The sequence below is a fragment of the Trichosurus vulpecula genome, chromosome 1, assembly GCF_011100635.1.
Source record: "Trichosurus vulpecula isolate mTriVul1 chromosome 1, mTriVul1.pri, whole genome shotgun sequence".
NCBI classification, from domain to species: Eukaryota; Metazoa; Chordata; class Mammalia; order Diprotodontia; family Phalangeridae; genus Trichosurus; species Trichosurus vulpecula.
The window spans coordinates 34,719,337-34,746,491 of record NC_050573.1 but is presented as its reverse complement, the minus strand read 5'-3'; the positions used below and the strand labels follow the sequence as shown (position 1 = coordinate 34,746,491).

The 27,155-nt window shown below is 40.8% G+C and overlaps 1 protein-coding gene across 1 annotated transcript; it reads right to left on the bottom strand.

The window, feature by feature from the left end:
• Nucleotides 1-1,133: 1,133 nt before the first annotated feature.
• On the bottom strand, nucleotides 1,134-25,937 carry PPP1CC (protein phosphatase 1 catalytic subunit gamma). The gene is made up of 8 exons (XM_036769359.1): nucleotides 25,842-25,937; nucleotides 12,723-12,854; nucleotides 11,090-11,320; nucleotides 7,853-7,957; nucleotides 3,465-3,688; nucleotides 3,188-3,322; nucleotides 2,475-2,535; nucleotides 1,134-1,526 (listed from the first exon to the last, which is right to left on the bottom strand). Exons 1-8 carry the CDS (start codon nucleotides 25,894-25,896, stop codon nucleotides 1,456-1,458), a joined length of 1,014 nt encoding a protein of 337 aa, XP_036625254.1. The 5' UTR covers nucleotides 25,897-25,937; the 3' UTR covers nucleotides 1,134-1,455.
• Nucleotides 25,938-27,155: the final 1,218 nt, after the last annotated feature.

The following is a 27,155-nucleotide window of genomic DNA, read 5'->3' as shown; positions in this document are numbered from 1 at the left end:
CTTAACAGAAATGTTGCTGGAACTTGCCGTTTAGCTACTTGGGAATCAAACAGGATTAATGGGCAGTTATCTGAAAAGCAGTTTATGTTAAACTTTTACTCTCCATTTCTTCTGTAGACATAAACTGACCCACAGAAGACCCACTACAGTGCAATTTGGGAAACTGATATATAGAGGGGAAAAACTGTTTTGTCTTCAACTAAGTCAGGTTCTTGAAGCAACTTTAAGTACTTCATTAAAAACAGAAGTGGATATGCTGAAAATTGGGAATAGCATTAAAGTCAATACAGAGAGAGGTCAGTAATAGACAAGTATCTGCTCTCTACCTACCTTCTGAGCTTACCAACCCCACAACAATCCACAGCCTCATAACTGCTTTCTTTGCCAATCTAGCCCAGTTTTAGGCCTAGAGCTGGTGCTAATAATGTCTACTTCTAAGTCATAGATACATATGAAAAGAAACAAGAGGACCCATCTCGGATGCCGTTGAGAGGCAACCAGCTCGCTTGGCCTCGCCATGAAGCCTGAGACTTAAGACCATCTTCTAATCTTCTCAGGTGAAATGGAGACCATTCAAAAATTTAAGAGCTGACTGAATTGAAAGTCCCTCCCCGCCCAGTCCTGTTCTCTCTGCATTCATTCATTCAATACCGACTCTGTGCAAGGTGCTATGGACTGTGAATGTGTGGGAAGACAAAGACAAGTCAAGGTCCTTGGCCACAAAAGCCCCTTCAGATTTGTTGTTCTTTCACAAACTCTCGGGGCATCTTATTCCTAAACCTGAATTGCTGCAATAGCCTCTTAGTTGACACCTTCATCCAATGAGAGGCTTCAAATTAAAGCCCGATGTGAAACTTCTAAACCTTGTAAAGGATTTTATGGCACAACAGAATCCTGTTACGGTGCAGCTTATTGCTACAAAACATGGATGCCATTCAAAGCTAATACACTACATTCCCCAAAATAATGATCAGTCTGTAATTTGGGGGTTAGCCACCCTTCCCCATCCCACCACTAGAATGGTGTTGTACTGCAGCTTTAAGGCTCAGATTTGGAACTTTTGCCAGGTTAACTGAGAGTTTCCATTTTATGGTTTATTTTTTTTCTGAAAGCAAATCCAAATGGAGACACGGTGGTTTCCAGAGCAATTTATTCATTAAAATCTACTCAATATGCCATCAACAGTTTTCCTGTGTGTATTGTGCTGATAAACTGACACTGAGAGGATTTAACAAGTTCTTCTTTTAATAAGTCTGAATTAGTTTTCACCACATGGTATAGTACACTGTCATCTGTTCAAACAGATTTCTTTAACAGATCCTAGTTTAAAAAAGTCATAGATACTGTGAGTTTTGTATAAACTGGTGAACATTAAGTTAATTCCTTTGTTTTTTGACTTACAAGCCTCAACTTCACCGCAGAATAAAGCATGTAGGCCAAAGAAAGCATAACCGATCACTCGTATAGAACAGTATTGTTTCTATAATTTGAAGCTTTCTGAATGGACGGGTTCAGGCCTGATGCAACTGTAAAAAGATTACTTAATGAATAGGCAATATGGAAATTGTACAAAATTTTATTAACTTTAATCATTAATAGCATAAACAGCACTGCATTACTATTGGCTATTCAAAATCAAAACTTCTTTTGAAATCCCCAAGAGGAAGGCATTTACATACAACCATGCCAACGGGTATTTATGGGTTGTGTCAATACATATTTCAACAGAAACTTTGGCTTTAGGAAAGTCACAAACATTTAAAATAATGGCTTTAATTGTCAAAAGTATATGGTAGGGGAAGTGTGCTTTAATTAAATATACATCATACCAGTGATGCTGGCAAGGTTGAAGGTTATTCCTAATGTTGAGAGCAATAAAACTAGTTTGTACATGACAAGACAATGAAAGAAAAAGCAATCCCTTTGAAACAAATCTTTTAAAGTGTAAAAAAAAAAAAAGGAAAAAAGACACATTCACAGTGGTTTGTATAAACAATATGCATTTTATGACAGTAACATATGTCTAGTCTCAGAGAACACTAGTGCCCTCCTTAGATCCTAAAGAAAAACAAGCATTTACACTACACATATATTGTACTGAATCAAAAAAATAAAAGTCAATTGTACAGTTACCCTGAAAGACAGGATCAACTGCTATGGAGTGTGCAGCAGGGACACCAACGGAAGTTGCTTTTTAAAGGAGTAGAGGACTGTTTTTCAAAAAAGAAACTTTCCTTGGGAGTGGAGAAAGTCTTTCATTTGCTGCTGTAACCAGCAAATGCCATTCATTAAATCAAAAATGGGGAAAAGAAACCACAAACACGTATCTATTTGAGCAAGCTGACCAGTGCACGTTCCAGTTTAAAAAGGAAGGAAGGAAAGAAAAAAGGAAGGAAGGCTCTATCCTATCACACAAGTCCCAACTAGGCAGTGTCAAATAGACCTCTATTTCTTTGCTTGCTTTGTGATCATACCCCGTGGTGGCGTGACAGGTCTGCTGGCGTTGGGCTTCTTCTTCTCGGCAGGCTTCAGAATCTGAAATGGTCACATAGGTAAGAGGGAGTTTTAGGAGGCAGTGGCAATGGTGTGGATGACACGGATGCTTGAATGCCCAGCCAATTCTGACACTAGCTCAGGGCATCGCCCCCTGTTCCCTCCTCCCCCAGCAAGGCATGGGGGGATAGGCCCATGTGGAACATGTTTCAGTGATACAGACTTGAGCATCAAAGTGACACATGTAATTGTATGTTGGTGGTCCTTAGCCTGTGGGCCAGGAATAATCAAGAAATCTAGAAGTATTTTTTCAAATGCACACAAATACTACTGTGATTAAAGAAATATGTGAAATGTGTTATTGCATTCATAATAATTTTTCACTGCATTTTCTCAATCAGTGAATGCTAGTAGTAAAAAGTGATCCCATTATTCAAATAAGGCTGGGAATATCTGCAACACACCTCTAGTTGCCTCTAGTTGAAACTGAAGCTGTAATATACATTCTATCTGTAATTTACAAAACTTCACTCTAGGTGTCTCCCCTTCTTTCTAGTTTAATTGTTGCTCTGCAATATTACCATTGTGTCTACCAAAAGTTTCTTTCACAAACACGAACCAAAAAATAACACTGACTTGGACAATAGTAAATTTGACCCAAAACAGCAGAAATAAGAGTTTTAACATACTCTACCTGAAAAGAACACATTAGGGTTTCATCCACACTCATCATGGCACCTGCATTGTCAAATTCTCCACAATAATTTGGGGCAGAAAAGAGTGTTACCAACTGCCTCTTTGCAAAAAATTCATATCCATCTTCAACCACCTTAGAGAAAAAAAATCTTGTTGTTAGGCATAATTTCTAAATGTGGTGAAACCTGTCAATCCCCTTTTAAGTTTGTGAGTTTTTTCATAAACAATTAAAGGGCTAGCACACGTGCTCGCATGCAAAATTCAAAACCTAATACCTGATGGGCTCTACATATAAGATCCAAATCATGCTTATGGAGAAATTTGGCCACCACTTCGGCCCCAAATGTGAAGGACACGCCTCTGTCATTTTCACCCCAGCCTAGGACGTCTTTATCAGGGTCAGACCACAAGAGATCACAAAGAAGACCTTGGTCAGGTACATCAGTCGGTCGCATAATTCGTCGAATCTGCTCCATGGACTGAAGATCTGGTGATAAACCTGTAGGAGAAAAGGAAAACATGGCCGGGGTGGGGGGGGGGGGGGAGAGGGACAAAAATTAGAGTAGAGAAACTTCATTTAAATAATCAAGTGTCTATCATGGAGGGTTTTGTTTTAAATCAAGATTTACCTTAAACACACACAATTTCAAGTAGAAACCAGAATATTAACAATTTAGTACCTCTAAAATTTGGAGGAACTTACCTTAAAAGATTATCTTATTCTCTCAAATTGAAAACAAAATTGGTTTTTGGCAATTTTCCTGGTTGAGATTTTTTCTTAAAAGGCAATGCAAATTCTAGATTTTACCACCAATGATCTTTTAAAACTCCAGGCTGTCCAGAAGCAGCCAGCTTCCTGGCTTCAATGTCCTCCCTTCTATAAACCCAATTCAGTTTTAGTTTCCTCTCATACTTCTAACAGCTCCACTTGCAACAAAACACAAGCTGTGTGACCCTGGACAAGTCACTTAACCTTTGTGTGCCTCAATTTCCTTATCCATAAAATGAAGAGGCTAGACTCCAAGACATCTAATGTCCCTGTTAGCTCCAAACCTATGATCCTACTTCATTAAAACTTGATAAATCCAGAATCCAGCACACATATGCCCTTGAAACCCAAACATAGCTATTGAAGGTAAAGAACATGTGTGTTCCAAAACATATAACCACTAGTTTCCATTATAAATATATAGATCATCTTAGACCCACAACCTCCTGGGTGGTTAATAGTTAACTTGGCTTACATAGGCCTTTAAAGGAGGTGAAGTATGTATGTATCGTGTTAAGTCTCTTCAGCCTGTCAGTCAACAATTAACAAATTTATTAAATGTTTACTCTGTGTCACACACTAAGTGCGGGGGATATAGAGAAAAAAACAGCACATATCCTCAGAAGGCTTACTTTTTAAAAGGGGAGACAATATATAAATAAACAGCTATATGCAAAATATAGATGGAATTGAGAGGGGAAGGCTCTAACACATGAGAGTTTCAGGAAAGGCCTCTTACCGAAAGTGGCAATTGAAGGCACAGATGAAAAGAGAGGGTGTTCTAGGCAAGAGAGACAGCCAATAAAAACTGATGGAAACCAAAAACCACTCCTTAATTGATAGATGGTCAAAGGGTATGCAGAAGCAGTTCTCAAAAGAACTGCAAACTATAAATAACCACATAAAAGGAGGCTCCAAATCACTAATAACAAAAATGCAAATCAAAACAAGCCTGAGGTTTCATCTCACACAAGAAAATTGGCAAACGTGACAACAGTCAGTGCTGGAGCAGTTGTGGGAAGACGGGCACACTAGTGCACTGCTGGTGCAGCTGTAAGTCAGTACAAGCATTTGGGAAAGCAATGTGGAACTGGGCAAATAGAGATTCCATTCCTGGGTGTATACCCCAAAGAGGTCACTGATAAGAATAAAATCTCCATATACACCTAGTAGCCCTTCTTGTGATAACAAAAACTGGAAACAAAAGCAGAGAAAAGACAAGGCATTCATAGGCTGATTTTTTTTTCTTTTTTTCCCTTTAAAAATTTTGTGTTGCTCTTTTCTGCTATTTTGGATTAAATTTACTACTGATTAAATCAATGTTGTCATTTTCTGCTTTGTGTTTGTGGAATAATTAGAAAGAAGGGGAGATGCCTAGAATGGAGTTTGGTAAATTACAAATAGAATGGACACATAACAGTGTCAGTTTCAACTAGAGCCAAAACCACCCGTCCCCAAGCTTTCTGAATATTGGCATCACTTTCAAACAGTCACTTCACTATCAGCACTCATTGTATATGAAAGTGAGTTAAGAAGACTGGAAAGAAGCGGGTGGGGTGGCAAGCTGCAGAGGGGTTTACAAACCAAACAGAAGATTCGGTCTTTGACGCTGGAGGTGGGATACAGAGCAAGCAGAGTTTACTCAATCAGGAAGCTGGACTTTAGGAAGATCCATCTGATGAAGGAATGCAGGATAGACAGGAGAGAGGCCCGAGGCCTGGAGACCAAGCACAGTAATCTAGGTGAGGGGATAAGCACCTGAACAAAGGTAGGGACATGTAACCCTGTGAAGGCAGAAATACTACTACTACTACCTAAGAATAATACTTCTAATACCAAACATTTATATAGCACCTACTATGTGCTAGACACTGTGCTAAGCACTTTACAAACACTGTCTCATTTGATCCTCACAACAACCCTGGGATATAGGTGCTGTGATCATCTCCATTTTACAAATGAGGAAACCGAGGCAAAAAGGGGTTAAGTGACTTGCCCAGGGTCACACAGCTTATGGGTACCTGAGGCTGGCTTTGAACTCAGGGCTCCCAGACTCTATCCACTGTGCACCCAGCTGACAAGCTTTGGCAATGGAACTGGCACCAAGACTAGAGCTGGGTACCTGGGAATGATGGTGACCTCAACAGTAACAGGAAAGTTGTAAAGAGGGGAGGGTGGGCGAGAGAAGAGAATATGCTGTTTTGCACATGCTGCATCTGAGCTATCTACTGGATAGTCTGCTTGAGATGTCCACTGGGCAGATGGCGATGAGGCTCACCAAGTTAAGACAGTACGCAATGGGAGTTCTTCACCTTTTTTGTGACACGGCCTGACTTTTGGCAGTCTGGTGAAACCTACAGACTTGCTCTCAGAATGCTATTTAATGTAAGAAATAAAATACATAGGACTATAAAGGAAATGGATTACAGTGGAATGCAGTTATAAAACAAACAGAAAACTCACAGGACAGAGCCCTGGAGAATACTCACAGTTAGTGAGTATGACATGGATGAAGATCCAACAAATGAGACTGAGGAAGGGCAGTCAGAGAAGTAGAAGGAAAACCAGAAGGAGAAGCATTCTGAAATCCCAGAGATGAGGAGATCAACAGTCTGTCAAATGCTGATCAAGGAGGAAGGTTAGGGATGGAACCTCAACTGATTTCACTGAAAAGACAGCTCCCAGGTGAGGGAATTCCTTCTAGCAATACCACCAATCGGTACTTTTTTTTTTTTTTTGCAACTTATCCTCTTAGAGACCTTCTTTAAACCCCGAGAAGTGATGTGACTTGTGCCCAAGGTCAGAGAGAGGGGGGCAGAGACTGAACCTGAGCCCATGTCCACCTACCTTTTAGGCCAGCTCTAACCACTACGATATGCTGCCTCTTCCCAGAACGGATAAGGACTGAGGAAAAACCTTTTAGATTCAGCCATTAAAGAGCTCTGGTAACTTTGGAGAAAAGTTTCTATTCAGTGATAAAGCTAGAAATCAAACTGCAGAAGGTTTGGAAGAGTGAGGAGAGGAAATGGGTGTACCGTGGCTTTTTCAGGAGTTTAGCTAGGGGGAGGAGAGAGGAGGAGATATAGTTGCTGGTGGAGATGGTAAGATTAAGTGAGGATTTAAGGATGAGGGAAACATATACATGTTTGTAAGTAGCAGGGAAGAATCCAGTACACAGAAGGGAGATTAAATATTAGAAAGTGTTGGAAAAGGAGAGGATGGTATTGAGGGTGCATGGAGAGGCTGGTTTTGACAAGGAAAAAAGGCCACCTCTTCAGAGACAGGTGTAAGGATGGGATGGAGAGTGGGTTGGACAATTGATTAGGGAGAAGCGGGACCTCCTTGATGCAGTGAAGGCCACTGCGATTAGATAACAAATTTGTAGTAGACACATTCAACAAGGTTTTGTGATTTCCTCCAGGCTCAGTTCAACAGCAAATGAATAGGAGAGAAGGAGTAAGAAGGTATAGGTACTACAGTTCTGCTGTAATGTATTTACAAACTTTGAATTTGTTCCAATTCAACTGACAGAACAGAGAATGAGGACAAAGAACAGAGTTAGAGATCATAAGGCAAAGGGAATAATTCAATGACCTCTTTTAATGAGGTTAAAAAAGAAAAAAAGGGGAGGAAAAAGCTAGAACCAAAAGACTAGAAATTGCACATAATCAAACATGCCCTCCTGCAAAACGCGCCATTTACCCTGAATTTTTCCGCAGACAAGTAACTCTAACTTGATAAACATGGCTGGATCAGGAAAGACAGGGGATATAAAGTAAACAATGAGAATCGGATTTTGGAAGTCAAGCCCAATATTATGAGACCCACAAACAGGAATATAAACCAACTCTGGCCCTCCAAACAGCTCCGCTGAAATCAAATTCTATCACATACCTCCATGACAGCAGAATATTTTCTCATCCACAATGGCTGCAATTGGTAAGCAATTAAAGCAGTCTGTAAAGGTTTTCCATAGTTTAATGTTGTATCTTCTTTTACCTACAAAGATTTTTAAATAATTTAATCTGCAGATTAACTTGCTCAACATAATTTTCAACAAATTAAGATTCTAAACATCTTATTAATAATAATAATAATAAAACCCCTCAAGTACCAAACTCAAGGGAGTTTGAAAGGGGTTGAGGAGAACTAGACCATTTATTTGGAGGTCAACCTCATCAACAACATCAAATGTAATTCTTATTCTACGGACCAAGGCTTATTCAATGTCTCCTCCCGGCACGGATCTAACACTGAATATTCCAAAGTCCCATATGCAATGAAGTATAATTTCTGTAAAGCATTACAACAAGCTGGAAAGGTTCAGCGATGAACTATATACAAACTAAACACCAACCTAGAAAAGTTCAGAGGAGCTCTTCACCAAAAGCTGGCCACTGGGGAATGATTGTTCTTTTGGGATCACTGTAGTTATAAAGATTTACTTGGCAAAGAGAAGGTCTACAGCAACTAAATGTTTCTGCTTTTCAAGCATTAGTGTGTATGGACAAAGCATATGAATTAAGTACATTTTTGTTGGAATTCAGAGGGAATAAGAAACTAACTTCTCTTTAAAACAGTTTTCTAGGGAAAACGTGTCTCAAAAGCTACACCAATAACCTCACTATAAACTGTAAGAACAGCCTGCAGGTCAATCGTCACCCCTAATTCCTCCAAGTAATAAATCCCCTGGCAAATCTAGCATATGCCTTCACTGTTCTCTTCTTGGCAAACCCAACGGTCTTTTCTCAGTCTGCATTTGACACCGTGGACTATTCCTTCCTTCTTGAATGAAAATTTTCTTAGACTTTGACACCGTAAGCTGCAATGTGATCTCTCTCTTCCCTGACTGCTGCTTCTAGTTACTGTTGTTTTAAAGATGATCTAAGTTCTGACCTAACACCAAATTATTCTAACTTTATTCTAAATTATTCTGACTTTATTCTAAGCTCTGGGACTATTAAAACTGGCTTCTAGTCTGGTACAAAATATACTCTACCAATTACTGCAGAGTATGTATCAGACAGTTCCTGAAGTCAGAAAGAGGAAAACTAAATCTTTATGCGATGACAAGCTCATACTCCATTAAACTACTAATTTGACGACTGCTTCACAAAGGGGCACCTTTTCATGGTAAGACCATAAAGTTCAAAATACTTAAATCATGGCATCTGATGCAGTATGCTTGTATTTATCTTTCTAGAAACGAGTTCACTATGGAAAACATCTCATTGTAAGGGTGCTTCAAAACTCACAACTGTATCATTATACATCAGAGGTCCATGAATCATAAGGGGAATTCAAGTAAGAGGATCATGCTGACTCTATAATATCAGAATGTTCATATTTATTTTCTGAAGCCAAATGTATCACTGGTTAAAAAGAAATATTCCATAAATATATGCTCTGTACAAAAAACAGGATCCTACTCATGAATAATGATTATATTGTTCCTACCTATAACCCCTACTCCCCCCATCTCTTAAAAGCATTCAACAAGCATTTATTAAGCATTTACTGTGGGTAAGGGACTGTGCTAGAGATTGGGGTAATAGAAAAAAATTAAATTATCCCTGATTTCAAGGAGCTCTGAGTCTACCAAGGGAAAATATGAACACAGGTAAATAGAAAATATATGCAAAGTAATTGGGGGGCAGATAGGAGAACTAAAATACAAAGATTTGGGGATTATGGGGAGGTGGGTGGGAGAGCACCCCAGGTGAAGGCCATGCACAGAGATCAGGAGCAGAAAGGGGGTCCATGAGAGGGAGCAACATACAATCAGTCTGGAAAAGGCAGCTCCAGGAGCCAGGGCCAACATCAGAGGTGAGGCTGGAGCAAACAGAAACTAGATAGGGTTTTCTGTGAACTCATGCTTGGACTTTAGCCCTATCAAAACCCTAACTCCCTTAAATTTACGAAAAAAGTAAATGCATACAATTACAGAGAGATACTGTAAAGAAGAATTTAAACTCTCTCCTGATGAATATGCCATAAAAAAGCTTTATGTGAAATGATAGCACAAGAACAATCGATGTACGCAAGTGGAAAATTCTGAAGATCATAATTTCAAAGATAAACATACTGGTTCTGGTTGATCTTCAATGGCTAATCAAGGCACGACACCAGTAATCAAAAGTTTTAAAATTACTTTTAAGAAAATAGAACACTTGGATTTTAAGCATATAGCATCTGGCTTTGTTACAGATGTCATAGACCCTGAGAGCCTGAATGGTTAATGTCTCTTAAAGGGTTGGTGAATGGAAGAACTATAACCACAGAGTATGGAAAAAACCAAAGTCTTTGATCTTCCATAGCAAACTGCGTAAACAGTTAAACTGAGGCTCCACTGTTTTCAACAAAAGGAATCAGCTTTGGAAAATGCATGTTTCGGATGCAGAAATGTAAAACAGCACTCATAGCCTGCTGTCATTTTGGGTTACTCTGTAACTCTTCCTAATGCCCTTAGCCAGCCCAGGTAAAATTCAAACCAGAATTTATATGCAGAAAAACCAAAAGAAAAAGAGCAAGAAGGAGCCTCCTTCTGCTACCTTCATTCAAAGTCCTTCTTTCTGCTTACAGATAAAGCTGAGGTTTATCTCTAGGGTATGAGGGACAGAGGGAGGGAAGGGGATAAGTACTTATTAAGTACCTACAACGTGCCAGGCCCTCTGCTAAGCATTTTATAAAAACATGATTTCATAATGTAATTATGAAATGATATACCAAATTATATATAATTTCAAAATATATAATCAATTTCATAGATTCCAATCAATATATACATTTTAACAAAAATCCATTATAACAAACCACACCGGATACTGCATGGAATTCTTGGCAATACAAATTTTTCCCTCTCACAGCAAATTCAAGTTTTCACTGACATATATACTAGGAAAAATGATACACATTAATAAGTAGTTTTAAGAACTCGTTAAAAAAAGGTCTCAGAATTATGTTGGAGGATGCACAACAATACACAGGATATCCCCAAAATTCCAGTCTTCTGAGAAAAAGCACCCAAGCTGTCAAAGACAGTGTTACTCATTGGTGATGATGGACTCTGCCTCTTTGGAAAAAGAACTTTCAAAACACTTAAATAACTTCTCACTTAGACAAGTTACTTACATTCATCATAAAATCCATAAATTCTATTGATGCTGGCACATTCATGGTTCCCTCTAAGAAGAAAAAAATTCTCTGGGTATTTGATTTTGTAGGCCAGTAGAAGGCAGATAGTTTCTAAGGACTGCTTCCCTCTGTCCACGTAGTCTCCGAGAAACAGGTAGTTGCTTTCTGGTGGGAAACCACCATACTCAAAAAGCCGAAGCAAATCATAATATTGTCCATGAATATCACCTAAAAGCAAGAATTGTGTTATACAGCACTTTAATACTCTGAAGTCACTTTGTTTGTGCTAGTTAAGCCTATGGAAACATATCTCTTGCAGATTCTTTCACATAGTATGGCATTAAATATCCTCTAATTTTATGTCTGCCCTAAAATTCTTTAGCAAATTAATATCCACTGACCTTGTGTCATATACTGTATAGCTAAGTACTTATTTCATTCAATTCAGTGCAACTTAGCATACTTATTTAAATCTTTTCACCAAGGGAAGAAAAATCACACCTGACCAAGGGACTAAATGTCTCATTAAGAAGATACTCCTGAATCTTCTTGTCAAATAATAGCTTTTCTTCCAGGTCTGCTGAGCACTAATAGCCAACAGATTTTAAAGTGCTATTTAGGGAAGTCTTTACTTCTAGTCCTCAGGCTTAAATACCCAATTTGCTTGTAGGAATTACTATAAAATAGTAACTCAGATTTATAACTCAGTTTCTTCATTTATAAAAACACGAGAGCAAGGAGTAGGAAATAATCTCTTTAAGGCCTCATTTCCCGCTCTAAATTCTTTTACATGGGTAATATAAGTAGTATTTTACCCCTATTTTGTACATGAAGAAACTGAAATGGAGAGATAAAAGGAAAAAAAAAAATCCAAACTATTACATTTCTTCACACTTTTCCCCATCTCTTTTCCTCTCCTCCAACACTCTTCTCACGGATCATCAAAAATCACTAAGGAGGCTATCTAAAGTACTTCTCCCCAAGGAGGGGAAGAGAAGACCTATATGGAGATTTCATAGGAAGTTCCAGTGAAGAAATTTGCTTTAATCAACACTGGTTGGCTGGGAGGGTATGGAGAGGTTAAGTGACTAGCTCAACCATCCAAGCCCCTGTCTGTCAGAGGCAGGACTTGACCCCAGGGTTTCCATCACAACCAGGGGCTTTCTCAAGTATCATAATAACAGAAGATCATAATATAGAGATAAAAAGGACACATAAACTAAGTCAGCTGTCACAGGAGTAAGGCTTCAAGAATTGAACTATTCCTCAAATCCTTATGCCTAATGAATGAGTGGGAGGCAGCATAATATAGTGACAGTGAGTTGGCCCAGTACTCAGGGATGACCTAGAGTCAAGCCCTGGCTGGGTGACCCTGGGCAGGCACAGCCTTCCCTGTGCGCCAGGCAACTCCCTAAGACCCTAAGCTTAGAGCAGGTGCCCACACAGACTGGACATCAAGATTGATGACTGGCAATTTTCTAAACCAATGAAACTAGAACCCGTCCCCCTCCTCCCTTAAAGAAATGGGTGGGGGAGGGAGAATGAGACACCAAATAACTACCTTATTAATACATCCAAAATTCAAAGATAAAAACCAAAACAAAACACTAGTTAATGTACCAGAACTTACCACATATTTTAAGTGGTGCTTCAAGTTCTAATAGGATAGGCTGACTGAGAAAAATTTCCCGTGATTTCAAGCACAGTCCTCTGATTTCATTCTCTTGTAGTTGGACATTTTTACCAGGCTTCGACCCTCTCACTGAGAAAGGACAAAATATAATCAGGTGAAATGCCTTTTTGAAACATCTATTTAGTATTTATTTTTATCATTCTTTTTTTCTTTTTTTTAAAGAATTGAGTTCCAAATTCTCCCCTCCCTCTCACCCCTCCTCCACCCACTGAGAAGGCAAGCAATATTTCAATATACATGTGAAATCAAGCTATTTCAATATACATGTAAAATTAAGCAAAACATATGGAATGTTTACATAATAGTTTATTCAGATATTTTTAGTGTTTTACAGAGAAAATTTTAAGAAAAATATTGTAGTTTTCTTATTTTTATTAGAAACATTCTAGTACAGTATTTAAAAGAACTTGCAACTTTGATACTCATTTCTAATCTAATAGTTGACCTTTACATGGAAAGATGGACATCACATAAATCCATACGGAGTTTGAAGGATCCTTTAAACTAATTTGCTGAAACTTAGGATTACAGTATTCAGAGTCATAAAGTATAACAAAATCACAGGATGCATTTGTTTATGTTTAGAACCGGAAGGGATTTTAGTGGTTCTGTAGCCCAACACCTAATTGAAAGGAACCCCTGTGGTAGCAGTGCCACCAGCTGTCTGGCAACCTCTGCCTAAACACCCAAAGCCAGGGAGCAGCCTGTTCCGTTTGGGGACAATTCTGATTGTTAGCAAGTTTTTCTTCCTATCAAGTCTAAAGCTTCCTTTTCCCAGTTTCTGCAGTCCCACTGCTGGTTCTGCTGCCCTCTGGAACCAAACAGAAACGGTCTTACCACCAGCCTTTTCCCTTTTTTGATGCATGTTAAGGCAATAAGAACTGCATTTTCCACATTTTTCATACAGAATCCAAATACAGCTCTTATCAAGCAGGGATCTTTTCATTCTTTGTACTTGTATCCCCAGCACCTAGCAAAGTATCTGGCACATAGTAGGCACTATAGGAGCAGTGGACAGAGTGCTGGGCCTTGAGTCAGAAAGACCTGAGTTCAGATCTAGCCTCAGACACGTATTAGCTGTGTGATCCTGGGCAGGGCATTCCTCCTCTACCTGCCTCAGTTTTCTCATCTACAAAATGGGGACAATGTGTCTACCTCCCAGGGCTGTTGTGAAGATAAAGTGAGATAACTACAAAGTACTTAGCACAGGGCCTGGCACATAGTAAATGCTATATAAATGCTAGTTACTATTATTAGTTATTATTATTAATAAATGCTTAGTGATTTTTTTTCTTTCTAAAGAGATATCATTTTAGCAGTGTGGTCCATACTCCAATCCAATGAATTACGGATTTAGCAGCCACAATTTTACTTCGATTTATCATAGGGTCTTACCCAGTAATAATTCCTGGGAGAAATTCTTTATTACTGACAGTACAAAACCTACTACTTTTTGTCCTCTATCTCCTTCAAAAACTTAAACAAGCACTTCTTTCTAGAACTCTCGATTTACCGAACAAATCCCTCTCCATCCTTCATGATTTTCTAGATCTCAATCTTTTCTTTCATCACTAATATAAAAAAGTCCTAGTTTTTCCAAAAATGTCCTCATATGGTAGGACTTCCATCCTTTTGATCATGGAGTTGACCTGCTCTTGACCTATTCCAGCTCCATTAGAAATGGGTAACCACAGGAAACAGTTATATCAAGATGCACTGTCACTAGCCATTCCTCAGGGGATCCATGAAGGTTCAAGCAAAGAGTTGAAATAAAATCTAAAGGCTAGTTATTTTCACAATGAAAGGCCAAAGGAATGAATATTATTAAAGAAGTAGGACACTGAAACAGCCTTCTTGATTGACCACATACTATAGAACTGTTTAAATTAAATTTATACAAAAACTATTTCTGCACTCAGTAAGTAGAATTATTAGTTTTGCTTTCTATCACACACCTTCAGTGATTTCATTATAATTTAGATGTCGCAGTTATTTAACATAATTACCAATGGCCTAAACAAACAAATGTAAAACATGCTCTTTAAGTCTGCAAGTGATACTGAATTGGCAACTATTCAAACTGAAATGACCCAAATAAATCAGAAAGGATCTACAACAGTGTACTGGATGGCAGAAAAAGTGAAGAGTATACCATAGAGACCCAAGACAAAGCCATACACTTGCACCCAATATACATAATAGGCCAACACTGCATAGGTAAAAACCTACAAAAACTGGTTATCAGAGGGTCCATTATTAGGAAAAAGAAGTGTGTTACTCCATATTGTTAAGACGGTCTTGCTCCCTACCTCTCCAGGAGAAGGAATCCCAGGCATCTGGAGTAAAGGACAGGGTATCTCTACAAACACCTTAAGGTTAGCATTTCTGCTGGTAGTTTAGTTTTTCCCCCAATGATAAAGAAAAAAGGTAATAGTAGAAAGAGGGAAGATGACATCAGTTGAAGAACACACTCGAGTAAAGAGAAGGGTATTATGAAGACTGGACAGAGGAATCAGGAGACCCCGTATCCCACTACGGTCCGAGATCTGCCTAGAGATAGCTAGTATGTGAGCCTGAGAAAATTATTTGACTTCTCTGGGTCAGGGGTTCTCTCATTCTATAAAACAGAGTTCTCACAGGGCAGTGGAAAGGATCCTTAATTTGGAGTAAAAGGACCTGAGTTTGAGTCTCAGTTCTGCCACTTAATATTGTGGAACCCTGGGGAAGTAATTGTATTTCATTTCTCTGGATGCCTCAGTTTCCCTATCTACAAAATGGAGGTAAACTAGGTGGCCTCAAAGTTCCCTTCCAAATCTAAAATCCTACAATTCTATGAAATGAGAAGAAATGGGGGGGGGGGGGGAAGAGGGAATATTTTTTAAAAATCTTTAAGGAAGAATATTAAGTTTATGGAATTCAGTACCAACCAAATACCAAAACTACATTATGAAACTCAACTTGGCATGTGATATGATTAAGATGAAACAGTTTTTCCAAAAAAGCAATGGTGTGTTCTTTTCTTCAGAAGTACTCACTGTGGAAAGATTCTTGCTTTTCTAACCAGAAAAAAACGCACCTAATAATGAAGACACTGCCATCTGGCTGGGAAGCTATGAACCTAAGCAGCTCAGGCAGTTTTCCCAGCAGAAAAGAAGTACCTCTTTGCAGCATGTAGGGAGTCGGTGACATTGCTGATTTCTCTACTGTTTCGGCGCAAATACAAACTTTATTGCTCTGTAACAGTTTCTTTTCAGATTGATTTGGGGGATATTTATGTGATGACTTATTTGTACCCATAGATACTTCACTCTTTTAAAAACAAAATACAATCCCACCCCCAGATATTATTTCTTGACTTCTTACCCTCTCTGTTCCCAATAAAACTGACATAAACCCAACATTAGGAAACTAAAAGGGACTTTGCAGTACAGACAATACTACAGCTACCCTTCACGTTGTTGTTGAGTTGTTTCAGTTACATCTGACTCTTTGTGATCCCGTTTGGCATTTTCTTGGCAAAGACACTATAGCGGTTTGCTAGTTCCTTCTCCAGCCCAGTTTACAGATGACGAAACTGAAGCAAACAGGGCTAAGTAATTTGTTCAGGGTCACGTAGGTTGTAGGTGTTTGAGGCCAGATTTGAACTCAGGAAGACGAGTCTTTGTGATTCCCAGCCCAGTGCTCTATCCATTGTGCCAGCTAGTGGCCCTTAGCTACCCTCTACACACTCTCATAAAATACGCAGGTTAGTAGTATTTGTTCCCACCACCAAACATCGACTACCTCAACTGAGTGCAAGATGAACTTTCAATGTATTCAAAAATTTTCTAGAATACGCTAAGGTTCGCTTAGGTTTAAAATAAGCAAAACACTTATATGGCCTCCTCAATCAGCTAAGAATAAAAGTTTTTCAAATTAGGAAATATTATAGACCGTATACTGTAAGACTGACAACAGTGAAATTAGACAAGATGCAGTTAGTGGCACTTTGCGGTGTAAGGAAGGGCTGGGTTTCCCTATCTTGTCTAGGCTGGAAGTATATTGGCCGCTATTCACACCCCAATTACACTGCTCACTGGCAAGCAGCTCAGACCTGCCTGGTTTCAGACTTTCCCTTGAACGATTTATGTTCAAGTTAAAAATCCAATGGGGACATAACTCAGACTCTTCAAGCCATACTTGAAGACTTTTGCTGACTACAACAGTGCTAAAACCACTTTACCTGCAAATACAGTGACCAATAAGGAAAAAAAAGTGGTCTAAGACTCAGAAAACAGAGAGGATTAGGAAAAAGCAGCGATGTTCATTCACTCTTGGTTTTCTTTGTGAGTGCATTCAGAATACCTGACCACTAAAGCACCTTCCAAAAACTTCCTTGTTACCAAAATGTCCCAGCTAAGAGTTCAGAGGAAGGCATGCAATAAGACCACCTTCCCAGTCATTCTCCGCAATGTTTCCCTCATGCTGTTTGGAATGAACTTGTGGAGATGATGCGGGATGCCAGTCCTTTCTCACTTGGCTCCAGGCAACAGAGAGGTCCCAGGGATTTGGGGATTGAGGGTGTGGCTTCCTATTTCAAAGAGGGCAGAACTCCCTAGATTCAAAGCCAGGGTCCCCAAAGAGTCATGTAAACTGAAGTAATTTCTTTCTAGCTTATTAGTAGAAACAAGACTCCCTCAATTCCAAACTGACATTAACTTTCAAAGCAGGCAGATCACGGAAGGCAGAAGAGCTCTTGATGCACCTTCAGAGTCTGGAGAAGAATGCTGGTAACCCATCTGAGGGATCAGTCTTGGAGCTGGGAGTCTCTCTGTTGGCCTTACTCTCTGGCAGCCAGAAGTCACCAGCAACCTTTTCTCTCCTTTTGCTAGAGGCTAAGTTCCCACTTGTGTTGGCAATCAAAACAGGCTATTAGCACTTAGTTCAACCAAATGCCCTTGAAGAGTTTGGCCTTTATTTCTTGGATTAAATTAGGAGTCCTTGATGACCTCCTTGCCTCAAGGGAAAGCCTAGTTTACATGGGTTTGAGTGACATGTTTGTGACATCAGAGACTTTTAGACCACGTGGATTTAAGTGGCATCTTTGTGACGATTTTAGGTCACGTGGGTGAATCGCATGTGTGTCTTACCCTTGCCCCTGAAAAAGATATAAAACCAGGAGTTGGCCTTCTCTTTTTCAGAGCTCTGACCCACAGCCATGGTGGCGCACATGACTCTGGGCCAGCCCTCGTTATGAGCTCCCAGGCTGAACTTAGATGCTGGTAACTATGAATTGTATTTGGCCTGTCTGTTGATGTTTGTAATTTGTTTGTATTTGTCCCAAAGTTCAGGGTGCTGGCTTTTTCCCCTTAACTAAGTGAATGATATTTGTATGCTGGATTAAAGTAAGCTTGTTTCCTTAGTAAAGCAAAAGAACCTGGGCTTGCAGCATTCTGTGGGCTGGTTGTTGTTGATTTTATACCCCCCACAGCAGCTGCTAGCCAGATTGTTGAAACACCACTGCCCTCCAGGCTTAGGTTCAATAATCCATTGCTAGTTTCTCTTCAGAAATAATTGTTTTATATTTTTTATATATACCCCTCTCTCTCTCTCTCTCTCTCTCTCTCTCTCTCTCTCTCTCTCTCTCTCTACACACACACACACACACACACACACACACACATATAGTATAAGAGCCATTCTGTACTATGCTAGGAACTGCTGCTGATATTCCATGTGCTTGACAATCACTCAATCAATAAGCATTTATTAAGTACATACTATGTGTCAGGTACTACTCTATAAGCGTTCAGAATACAAAGGCAAGATGGTCCTTGTTCTCAGGCAGCTTACAGTCTAATACATGCAAAAAACTATGTACAAATAAACTACAGACAAGGATAAACTGGAGACAATGAATAAAAGGAAGGGTCTAGCAGTGAAGAAGATCAAGAAAACTCTTCCTGTAAGTGGGATTTTCAGCAGGGACTCGAAGGCAAAGGTTGGAATAAGGAGGGAGGGAATTCCAGGCATAGGGGAGAGTCAGTGAAAATGTCTAGTGACAGGAGATGGGAGTATCATGTTGAGGGACAGCAAGGAGGGGCCAGTGTCTGTGGATCACAGAATACATGGTGGAAGAGGGCCAGGCTGTGAAGAGCTTTGAGTGTCCCAAAGGATTTTACATTCAATTCTGGAAGTGCTAGGGAGCCAGTGGAGTTAACTGTGAAGGGGCTTACATCATGAGTTTCAGGAAGATTAATTTGACACTCAAGTGAAAGATGGATTAGAGTGGGGAGACTGAGGCAGGGAGACCAATCAGCAAAGCTGCTACAACAGTCCAGGTATGAGGGGATGAAAACCTATGTCAAGATTACTGATGACAATATCAGAAGAAACTCGCTATACTGAGTTTTTATGGTTGTCACTGAACTAATACTTTCCCATTGAGTCCACATTACAATCTTTGTCTCTAGAGAGAAACTATGTTATTTATTTTGTAGGTTTCAGCTTCCAGAACTCCAAGAAGGTGGCCAACGTGCACATTAATTGTATACTATTTGACAGTATTTGCCTCTATTCAAGTCAATGTATTTGGTCCTGTAGGGATACAAAGTATAAACTCTGCTCACTTTTAGGAAGTTTATAGATGGTGGGAGTTGTATTTAGGAGGACACAAACAGTATAGAGCAGGGCTGTCCAAAATGCGACCCGCAGTGCAATTTTATGTGGTCTGCCTGTGGGTTTTAATTTTTATGAGCGAAAAAATAAAATAATAATGCGTATTAGATTTTTTAATTCCACCACTAATAAATAATCTCATTGATATTAATTTTCTTTGGTGATCTTAAGCAGTATTATGGACGGAACATATCACACAGAATTTTCAATCGATCTACGGGATGCATTCCATCTGTACTACACAGACCAGTCAGTACGCACCTACCTTTATACTGTTGTGTTGTCGCTTTGTTGTTTTGTGTTTGCTTTCTTATTTCGTGCCTTCACCTGTTGTACTGACGACGTTGTGTTCCCCCACTTTCTATTAGTGTACGGTATTTTTTATTCTGGGTACCGCCCTAGAATAATTATTTTATTTTAATGTGGCCCTAAGATAACCTAAGGCTGGACAGTCCTGGCATAGAGAATAGAGAAGATTAGTAGAAATTTTCTTCTAAGTGCAAATACTGTTTGTCTCCTCCAAACTATAGCCTGATAAGACAGATAACAAAATTGTCCAATCAGGTCTTGGCAAGTCAACCTTGCAAAGAAAAACACAAACCATCCTCCTCACTCCCCACCCCCAACTCCCAGGGATTTCTTTAAAACTTTTACAACAGGGAAAACTACATACAGCTACTTTTAGGCTACAAGCTTGCTGATTTGCTGCCATAAAATGCAACTACTTAAGAATTTCTGTTACATATTTAATTTCTGAACTGAAGCAACCTTCATGTGATGAGCACCAAGCAAATATGTAAGATGTTACATTAACTAAAGTGTAAAAGAGTAGGTTTAATATGCTTAATTTGCTTTTGAAATTTATTTCTACAGATAAACATTAACATTTCTAATTTATTAGAGAGTGTTGAGACTCTGGGCAAGTTGCAAACTGCCTCCCAGCTTTGCAACTCAGATGTTGGTTCTTCTCTGGTAACTACGTACTGTAATTTCAATCAGACAAGCTCCATCTGTTGATGTTTGTAATTTCTGTTTGTATTTGCCTTGAAGTTCAGGGGGCTGATCTTTTCTCCCTGAACTGTGAATGATATTTGTATGTTTGATTAAAATAAGATTGTTAACCCCTTAATGTTACTTTCCTTAGTAAAGCAGATCAAAGAACCTGTGTTGGCAGCTTTCTGTGTGCTGGTTGTTGGTGGGTCTTATATTCCTACAGTAGCTGCTAGCGAATTGTTGCTACACCCCCTCAGGAACTTAATAGCTGTAAGGCCCTGGGCAAGTTATTTAACTGCTCTGAAAGCTAGCTTCTTAATCTGCAAAATGGGGATCATCTCCAATACTGACCTTACAGGGTTGTTGTGAGCAACACACTTTAACAACTAAATATAAGGTATTCAGTTTAGATCTCCTTAGCAAGCATACAGACAAACTAGCCCTTTACAGGAAACATACCATTTGGGACCTCTAACTTTTTTCTTTGGTGGTGAAATTCAGAGAATTTTCCATTCCCTGAAGCCCTGAGATGAGAGAAGTCTCAAGAACAGAAGAGAGGGCAAAGGGTACCACTAACTAGTTGTGATCCTCCTTTCTAGGAATGAAAAGTCACATAAATCCCGGGGAGTAGGGCAGCAAGCAACTTGGATACCCACCAGTAGAACTATCTATATGTACTAATCTGGAGGCCCACTTTACCTTAATCTAATTTAAATTCAGAAAAATATACTGAAGCTCTAGATTTGGTCATCTTTGTAGAATGCCAGAGCTATTAGAGAAATTTAACCTTTTTACAAACCTATTCTTCTTGAAGCTTCCAAGTTTGTTACCCTCCCCCCAAACTTCAAATCAGCCATGCTGGGCTCTTCAATTGTCTTCAAGAGATGCCAACAGGCATAATTACAAGTGACATTTAAACATTATTGCAATGATTCTTCCCTGGGTCAAACTAATCACATAATACTGTTAAATGAAATTTTTCTGTCACAAGCACATGCCATTTAAAAAAACTGAAACATTTCCCCAGACCTTCACTGTTGTTGACAGGCTACCACAGACAGACAGAGACACACACACACATACGGAGTGACACCTCCAGTGTTCACAGTTCTGTAGGAAAGGAATATCTATGTTATTACTGTTGTACACAATGCTTCCTCTCAAGAGCAGCAAAATCAAACACACGATCTCAGTTTCACCACTGCCTCCTGCTTGACATAGGCACGAGTTCTAAGGGGAGAGAAATTCTCTTTAACCACAGACCAACAATTAAACTCTTCTCTAACCCTGCCTCAAAACAGCAGATTATCTGATTCTGGTGTAGAATTTCCAGTGCCTTAGCAAGGGCACAATCAGAGGACATCGGTTACACAAAGCTGCAGAAAAAAAAATCAGTGTGCTAGGAGTTATTTTGAGAGATGGAAGGAACACCTGCATGAATTGTTAGTGCACTTAACATAAACCATATTTTGCATCCAAGAAAAGAAATGCGAAAATAAGTCTTCTCTCTAGAAGGGACTATTGGCCCTTTGTATTCACCAGGGAGAAGCCGACCACATCAAATGTCTATTTAGAGCCTTGAGGCTAAATCCCAACCTCCTGCTTTCCAATTCCAGAGAATCACTAACTAGAAAAATGCCTTTTCCCTTTCAGATATTTGCTTTGCTACCAACATTCAATATGCTTTCCTCTGCAGTTTGTACCGTCCAGTTATATCTCCTTGACCTGATTTTTGATGCTGGGTCTACTGACTGCCAGGACATTTCTCCCACCTTCAAAAATAAGGCTCTTCATCAGACTCACAACCATGGATACCATTCTGGGGACACTCCTTTGCATTTAACATTCTCTGTCTAAGACAAATATTTATATATGCATTATGCTCCCTAACAAATTAGCTGTAAGCTCCCTGAGGGCAGGGACTGTATGAATTTTCATTCTAGTTTCCCAGTCACAATTCCTTACAGGGTGTTGTTATTTTTTGGTCAATCAGTTGTGTCTGACTCTTAATGACCCCTTTGGGGGCTTCTTGGCAAATATACTGGAATGGTTTTGCCATTTTCTTCTCCAGATCATTTTACAGAAGAGAAAACTGAGGCAAACAGGGTTAAGGGACTTGCCCAAGGTCACCCAAGTAAGTCTCTGAGGCCACATTTGAACTCAGGTCCTCCTCACTCCAGGCCCAGCACTCAATTCACTGTGCCACCTATTCTGTAGGTGCTTAATAACCCGAATTTAACTCACATGTTAAACTTACCCGTACTAAATATATTTTAAACATTTTTTTTCCTGGAATGCCAAACAAAAAAAGTACACCAGGAACAAGTATTCCTACTTTATTAATACCGGAGTGCTAAATGGTACTTGATGCTCTAAAAACTGAAATTTAATTTTAGAATTTTCACCTCAGAAATGATTGCTCCAATGTAAGTTACTGTTATTAATATAACCAATGTACTTATTCAAGAGGAAGCTTTCAAAGGATTAAAGAGAAGGAGGTTATTATAGGTACCCTTTTTATAGAAAGTCTGCATCTATGATGTCAAAACAAGTCAGGGAATTCTAATCTGAGTGGGGCCCTGCCCACAGACTTGTTTACATGACTTTGGGCAAGGACTACTCTAAAGGAAAAAGAAATTTTGTCTCCACTAATAAAGAGAAATAAAAGTTTCCAGGAAAATGTGGCAACTACCATTAGAAACCATGAGCAAAGGTTCTGAGCTCCTTAATGTGCACATCTTATGCTTTATGAAGCACTATTACTACTTAGTATAATGAGCTGAATGCACCTCTTAAATATTCAACTATCCCCAATGCTTTTATTGAAATCATTAGCAAGTTTATTTTTCTTCATCTTACAATAGCTTAAATAGTGGAATGCTACTAATATTAAGAGTTACTTCATTGTTGACTGTTTATAAAATACTATCTGCGAACATCAACTTCTGTTCCATGTAAAATACTATTCTTGAGAGAAAAAAATAGTATGAAAAAGCTTAGTACCCCTAAACTGAAACTGGCAAAACTCACATGAGTAAAATCTAAAATAAAACTCTTCTTCTGCAAAGAACCGACCCTCTATCCAATCTAAGGAAGTCATCCATTTTGAGTTGGTTTCTCTAGTGTCTATCAGTTTTGCTGAGCCACATATCATCATCCTTACAAGCATGCAACTTTCTAAATCAATTTAAAGGCCTGTCCATTTTGAACATGTAAAAGGTCTGCCTCAAGGAAGGATAACTCTAGTACTTGCTGGGCAAGCATTTTCTTCCTTTCCAGACATATTTACATGGTTAAAAAAGGGTTAAAAAAATCCACCACAAAAAACCTTACTGAACTTCAGTTATTAAGTCTTCCTACTTGGATGGTGAGCCACTAAGTGCTAAGCCTATTGTGCTTAAGCAATAATTTATTTGCCAAGTCCAAGCATATGCTACAAGTTATTCACATATTCAGTGTGCATGCCTTCCCTAGTACCTAAGCATTAAGGAAATACTAGTTTATTACATTTATTTAAATAATCAACTCATGCTAAATGTGATGAGACAAGCTTTGCAATGACAGATTTTCTAAATGACAAGCAAGAAAATGCAAAACGTGGCTACCAATGGCACTATGGCAAGTATGCTGGTATAAAAAACTGCATTAATAAATGAAACATTAAGTAAAGGCAAAGGAATCATAATCTAATAGATTTATAGTTTAACTATGACTAATTTTTATGCCTATAACTCATGAAAGTATCAAATGAAGACCTTTTGAGTGACAAAGTAAATACTGTGGAGTTTCTCTTTGAAGAGCAACCCACAAACCTAACAAATGAACAAGAGGAAAAAGAATGAATTCTTCTGTCTTTTCAATTTCTTACATGTATTCAATTTCAACTTTAGATTATTTTAATTGTCAAATTATTTAAACAGATTCTTTGCTCATCACAGAATGAAGTTTGCTTTCATCAGTTTCTGGTCAAAGAAAAACTGCAATTTCATATAAGTAAAGAACTACATTAAACACTAATAAAAACGGAATAATCTTATCTTGTAAAATATCTGTAACAAACATCAAGACAAAGAGCTCACATCTAACAGTAGCAATATGTCAAGAACACTTCAGGGGACACATTCATTAGGTGGGTTTTTTGGTTGTTTAAAAAGAAAGCTATCAGAAGGAAAACAAAATTTCATTTTGGTTATTACACGTATGTCATTTGTCCCCAAAGAGATGGAATTTTAATGCCACACCGTTCATGCTCCTCTTACTTTTTCCCCTCAGCACCAGTATCATTCACATTACAAAGAATCTTTTAAGAGGACAGCAGATAAGCACTTCACAGGAAACTTAGCAAAGCTCGATTACTTAGTGCCAAGAGCTCTTCGAAAGTCTGGATAAAATGTTACCCTTGTTTTATATGCCCTGAATCTCAGGCTGCTTTACTGGAATGATCCGCATCTTTCCCTTACATCGACCTCCAATCAATCGCGTTACCTAAAAATCCTTTAGTCAGCCAAAACTAGTGCATTTTAGCCTTCAACTATGGGGGGGGGGGGGGCGGAATCTTTTCCTGTTTCTTTTCTTAAACAAATAGAACCTTTCTCCATCCTCGGTTCAGGTCTTATGCCAGAAGTGAAATAAGTGCCTACACGCTCAAGGGAATTCTATTTTTTTTAAAGCAGGGAGTGAGGAGAGAAGGTTAAGTCATTTAAGTCCAGGGCTCTTGAGCTATAAACTTTAGAAAGAAGACTCTCCAGGACTAAGATCTGTGGCGGGGAATGGAGGGAAAGAAGGTAGGCTGGACAAAAGCCCGCAAACCTAGAAACCCAGTGAACCAACTACCCCATAAAACGGCTTTTGTGGAGGCCACTATGAGAAACCCGATGCTCGCCCCAGCAGAAAAGGACGGAACACGCCGTCCTGCGGCTTTGGACAAGCCCTGCCAACCTCAAAGAAAAGTCTGCAGAGACCGGCCAAGCTTTGGGGAGGCCAAAGAGGAGCGTGTGGCGGTGGGGGGAAGGAGTTACTTCACAGCTCGGTTTCTAATTCAAAGCCAAGGGGCTGGGGCGGGGGGGTTCGGGGGGAGCGAAAGCAAGGATTGTGGCTGAGCATCAAGGACGTGTCCGTGCAATCACCCCCTCGATCACCGGCGGGGGCAAAGAATGAGGGGCCCCCCGGTCCCTCCCCAGGGAGGGGTGAGGGTGTTCGGGGGTAAGGGGGGGCGGGAGCTCTCACAGCCGGTCACCCCCACCTCTCCATCTCAGCCTGCAAGGCCAGGCGGCCTGGGGTCGCCTAGAGCCCCCCCGGGCAGCTGCGGGCGCGGGAGCCTAACACCCCCCCCCCACCCCGTGCACATCCACTCTGGTCCACGCTCGCTTCCCACCCCCGGTCCAGGACCCCCAGCCCACAGCTCACCTTCCAGCAGCCGTTGAATGATACTGTCGATGTTGAGCTTGTCGATATCCGCCATCGCCTCCTGCTGCACCCCGGCCCCGGCGGCGGCGGCGCCTCCTCACCGGCCCTCCCCCCACCCCCCGGCCCGGCCCGGCTCGGCTCCGCTTGGCCCGGCTTGGCCCCAGCAGCAGCAGCAGCAGCAGCAGCGGCGGCGCCGCCGCCCGCCCCCCAGCTCCCGGACTCACGGTCCCGTCCACCCCTTCCCCACGCTCCAGAGCAGAGAGAAGCGGCGGCGGCGGTGGAGGCCCCGGGGGTAGCGGTGATGGAGACGGTGGTGGAGACGGCGGTGGAAGAGTCGGCGGCCGGCTCCCTTCCCGTCCCCTCCCTCCCCCCCCCCGGGCTCCCTCTTCCTCCTTCTCTCCCGCTGGAGCCACGAGAGGGACAAAATGGCCGCCGACTCCTCAGCCAGCTTCGGACGGCGTACGGATACGCGGGAGCAGAGCGGCACTCCGGCCGGGACCTCTTTATGGGCGCTAGAGCCAAAGGGGAGCGGGGCGGGGACTCGGTGCGTGAGGCAGGAGGGGGCGGGGGATCCTTGACGCATCGCTCAGCGCTCTGCGCTGGATTCTTCCGCCAACCAGGGAACAAATAGGGCCCCAGCTAGGAAGGGATTTCGAAAAGCCGCGCGGGCCAGAGAGGGATGTGGGAGGGATGGTAGAGCTGGAGTTAGCTGGACCGGCTCTGGGGCTTCTTTCCCCGACTCGCACGGGACCGTCTCTGGACTGCTGCAGTCCAGCCAGGTGTTGTTCCCTCCCCACTGTGCAGAGGTTCTGTTGCACACTCGTGCATCCTTCGGAGCCCCAAGCTCAGTGCATTTGGCCGGGGGTCCGGATTAAAGGGGGAGGGGGTGGATTACTTCTCTCGGGGCTCAGGACTGCCCCTCTCCAGCCCTGCTACCCTGCTGGGGGTCTCTCTTTTCTGGGGCTCGCACTTTGGGCTCGGTGGCACAGAAGAAAAGCAAATGCTTTAAATGCCCCCATTCTGTCTAGGGAGAAGGCGAAGGGGCCACGCTGGCCTGGCTCTAGAGGCGAGCCGGGATCCGAGGAGGGAGCGTCTGGGGCTCCGGGCAAGGCTTTCCGCTGAGAACCAGGGGCACGTGGGTGACTAAAGTCACTTAGCCTCCTGTCGGTCTCTGCCTCTTTCTCTACTTTCCCTTTCTGTCCCTTCCTCCCATTTTCTTTTTCTGCACTCTTTTTCTTACTCTTCCTTTATTACACTCATTTGCTCTCTCCTTTTTCCTCCCTCTCCTCTATTACCCGCTTTTTGCTCCCTCTC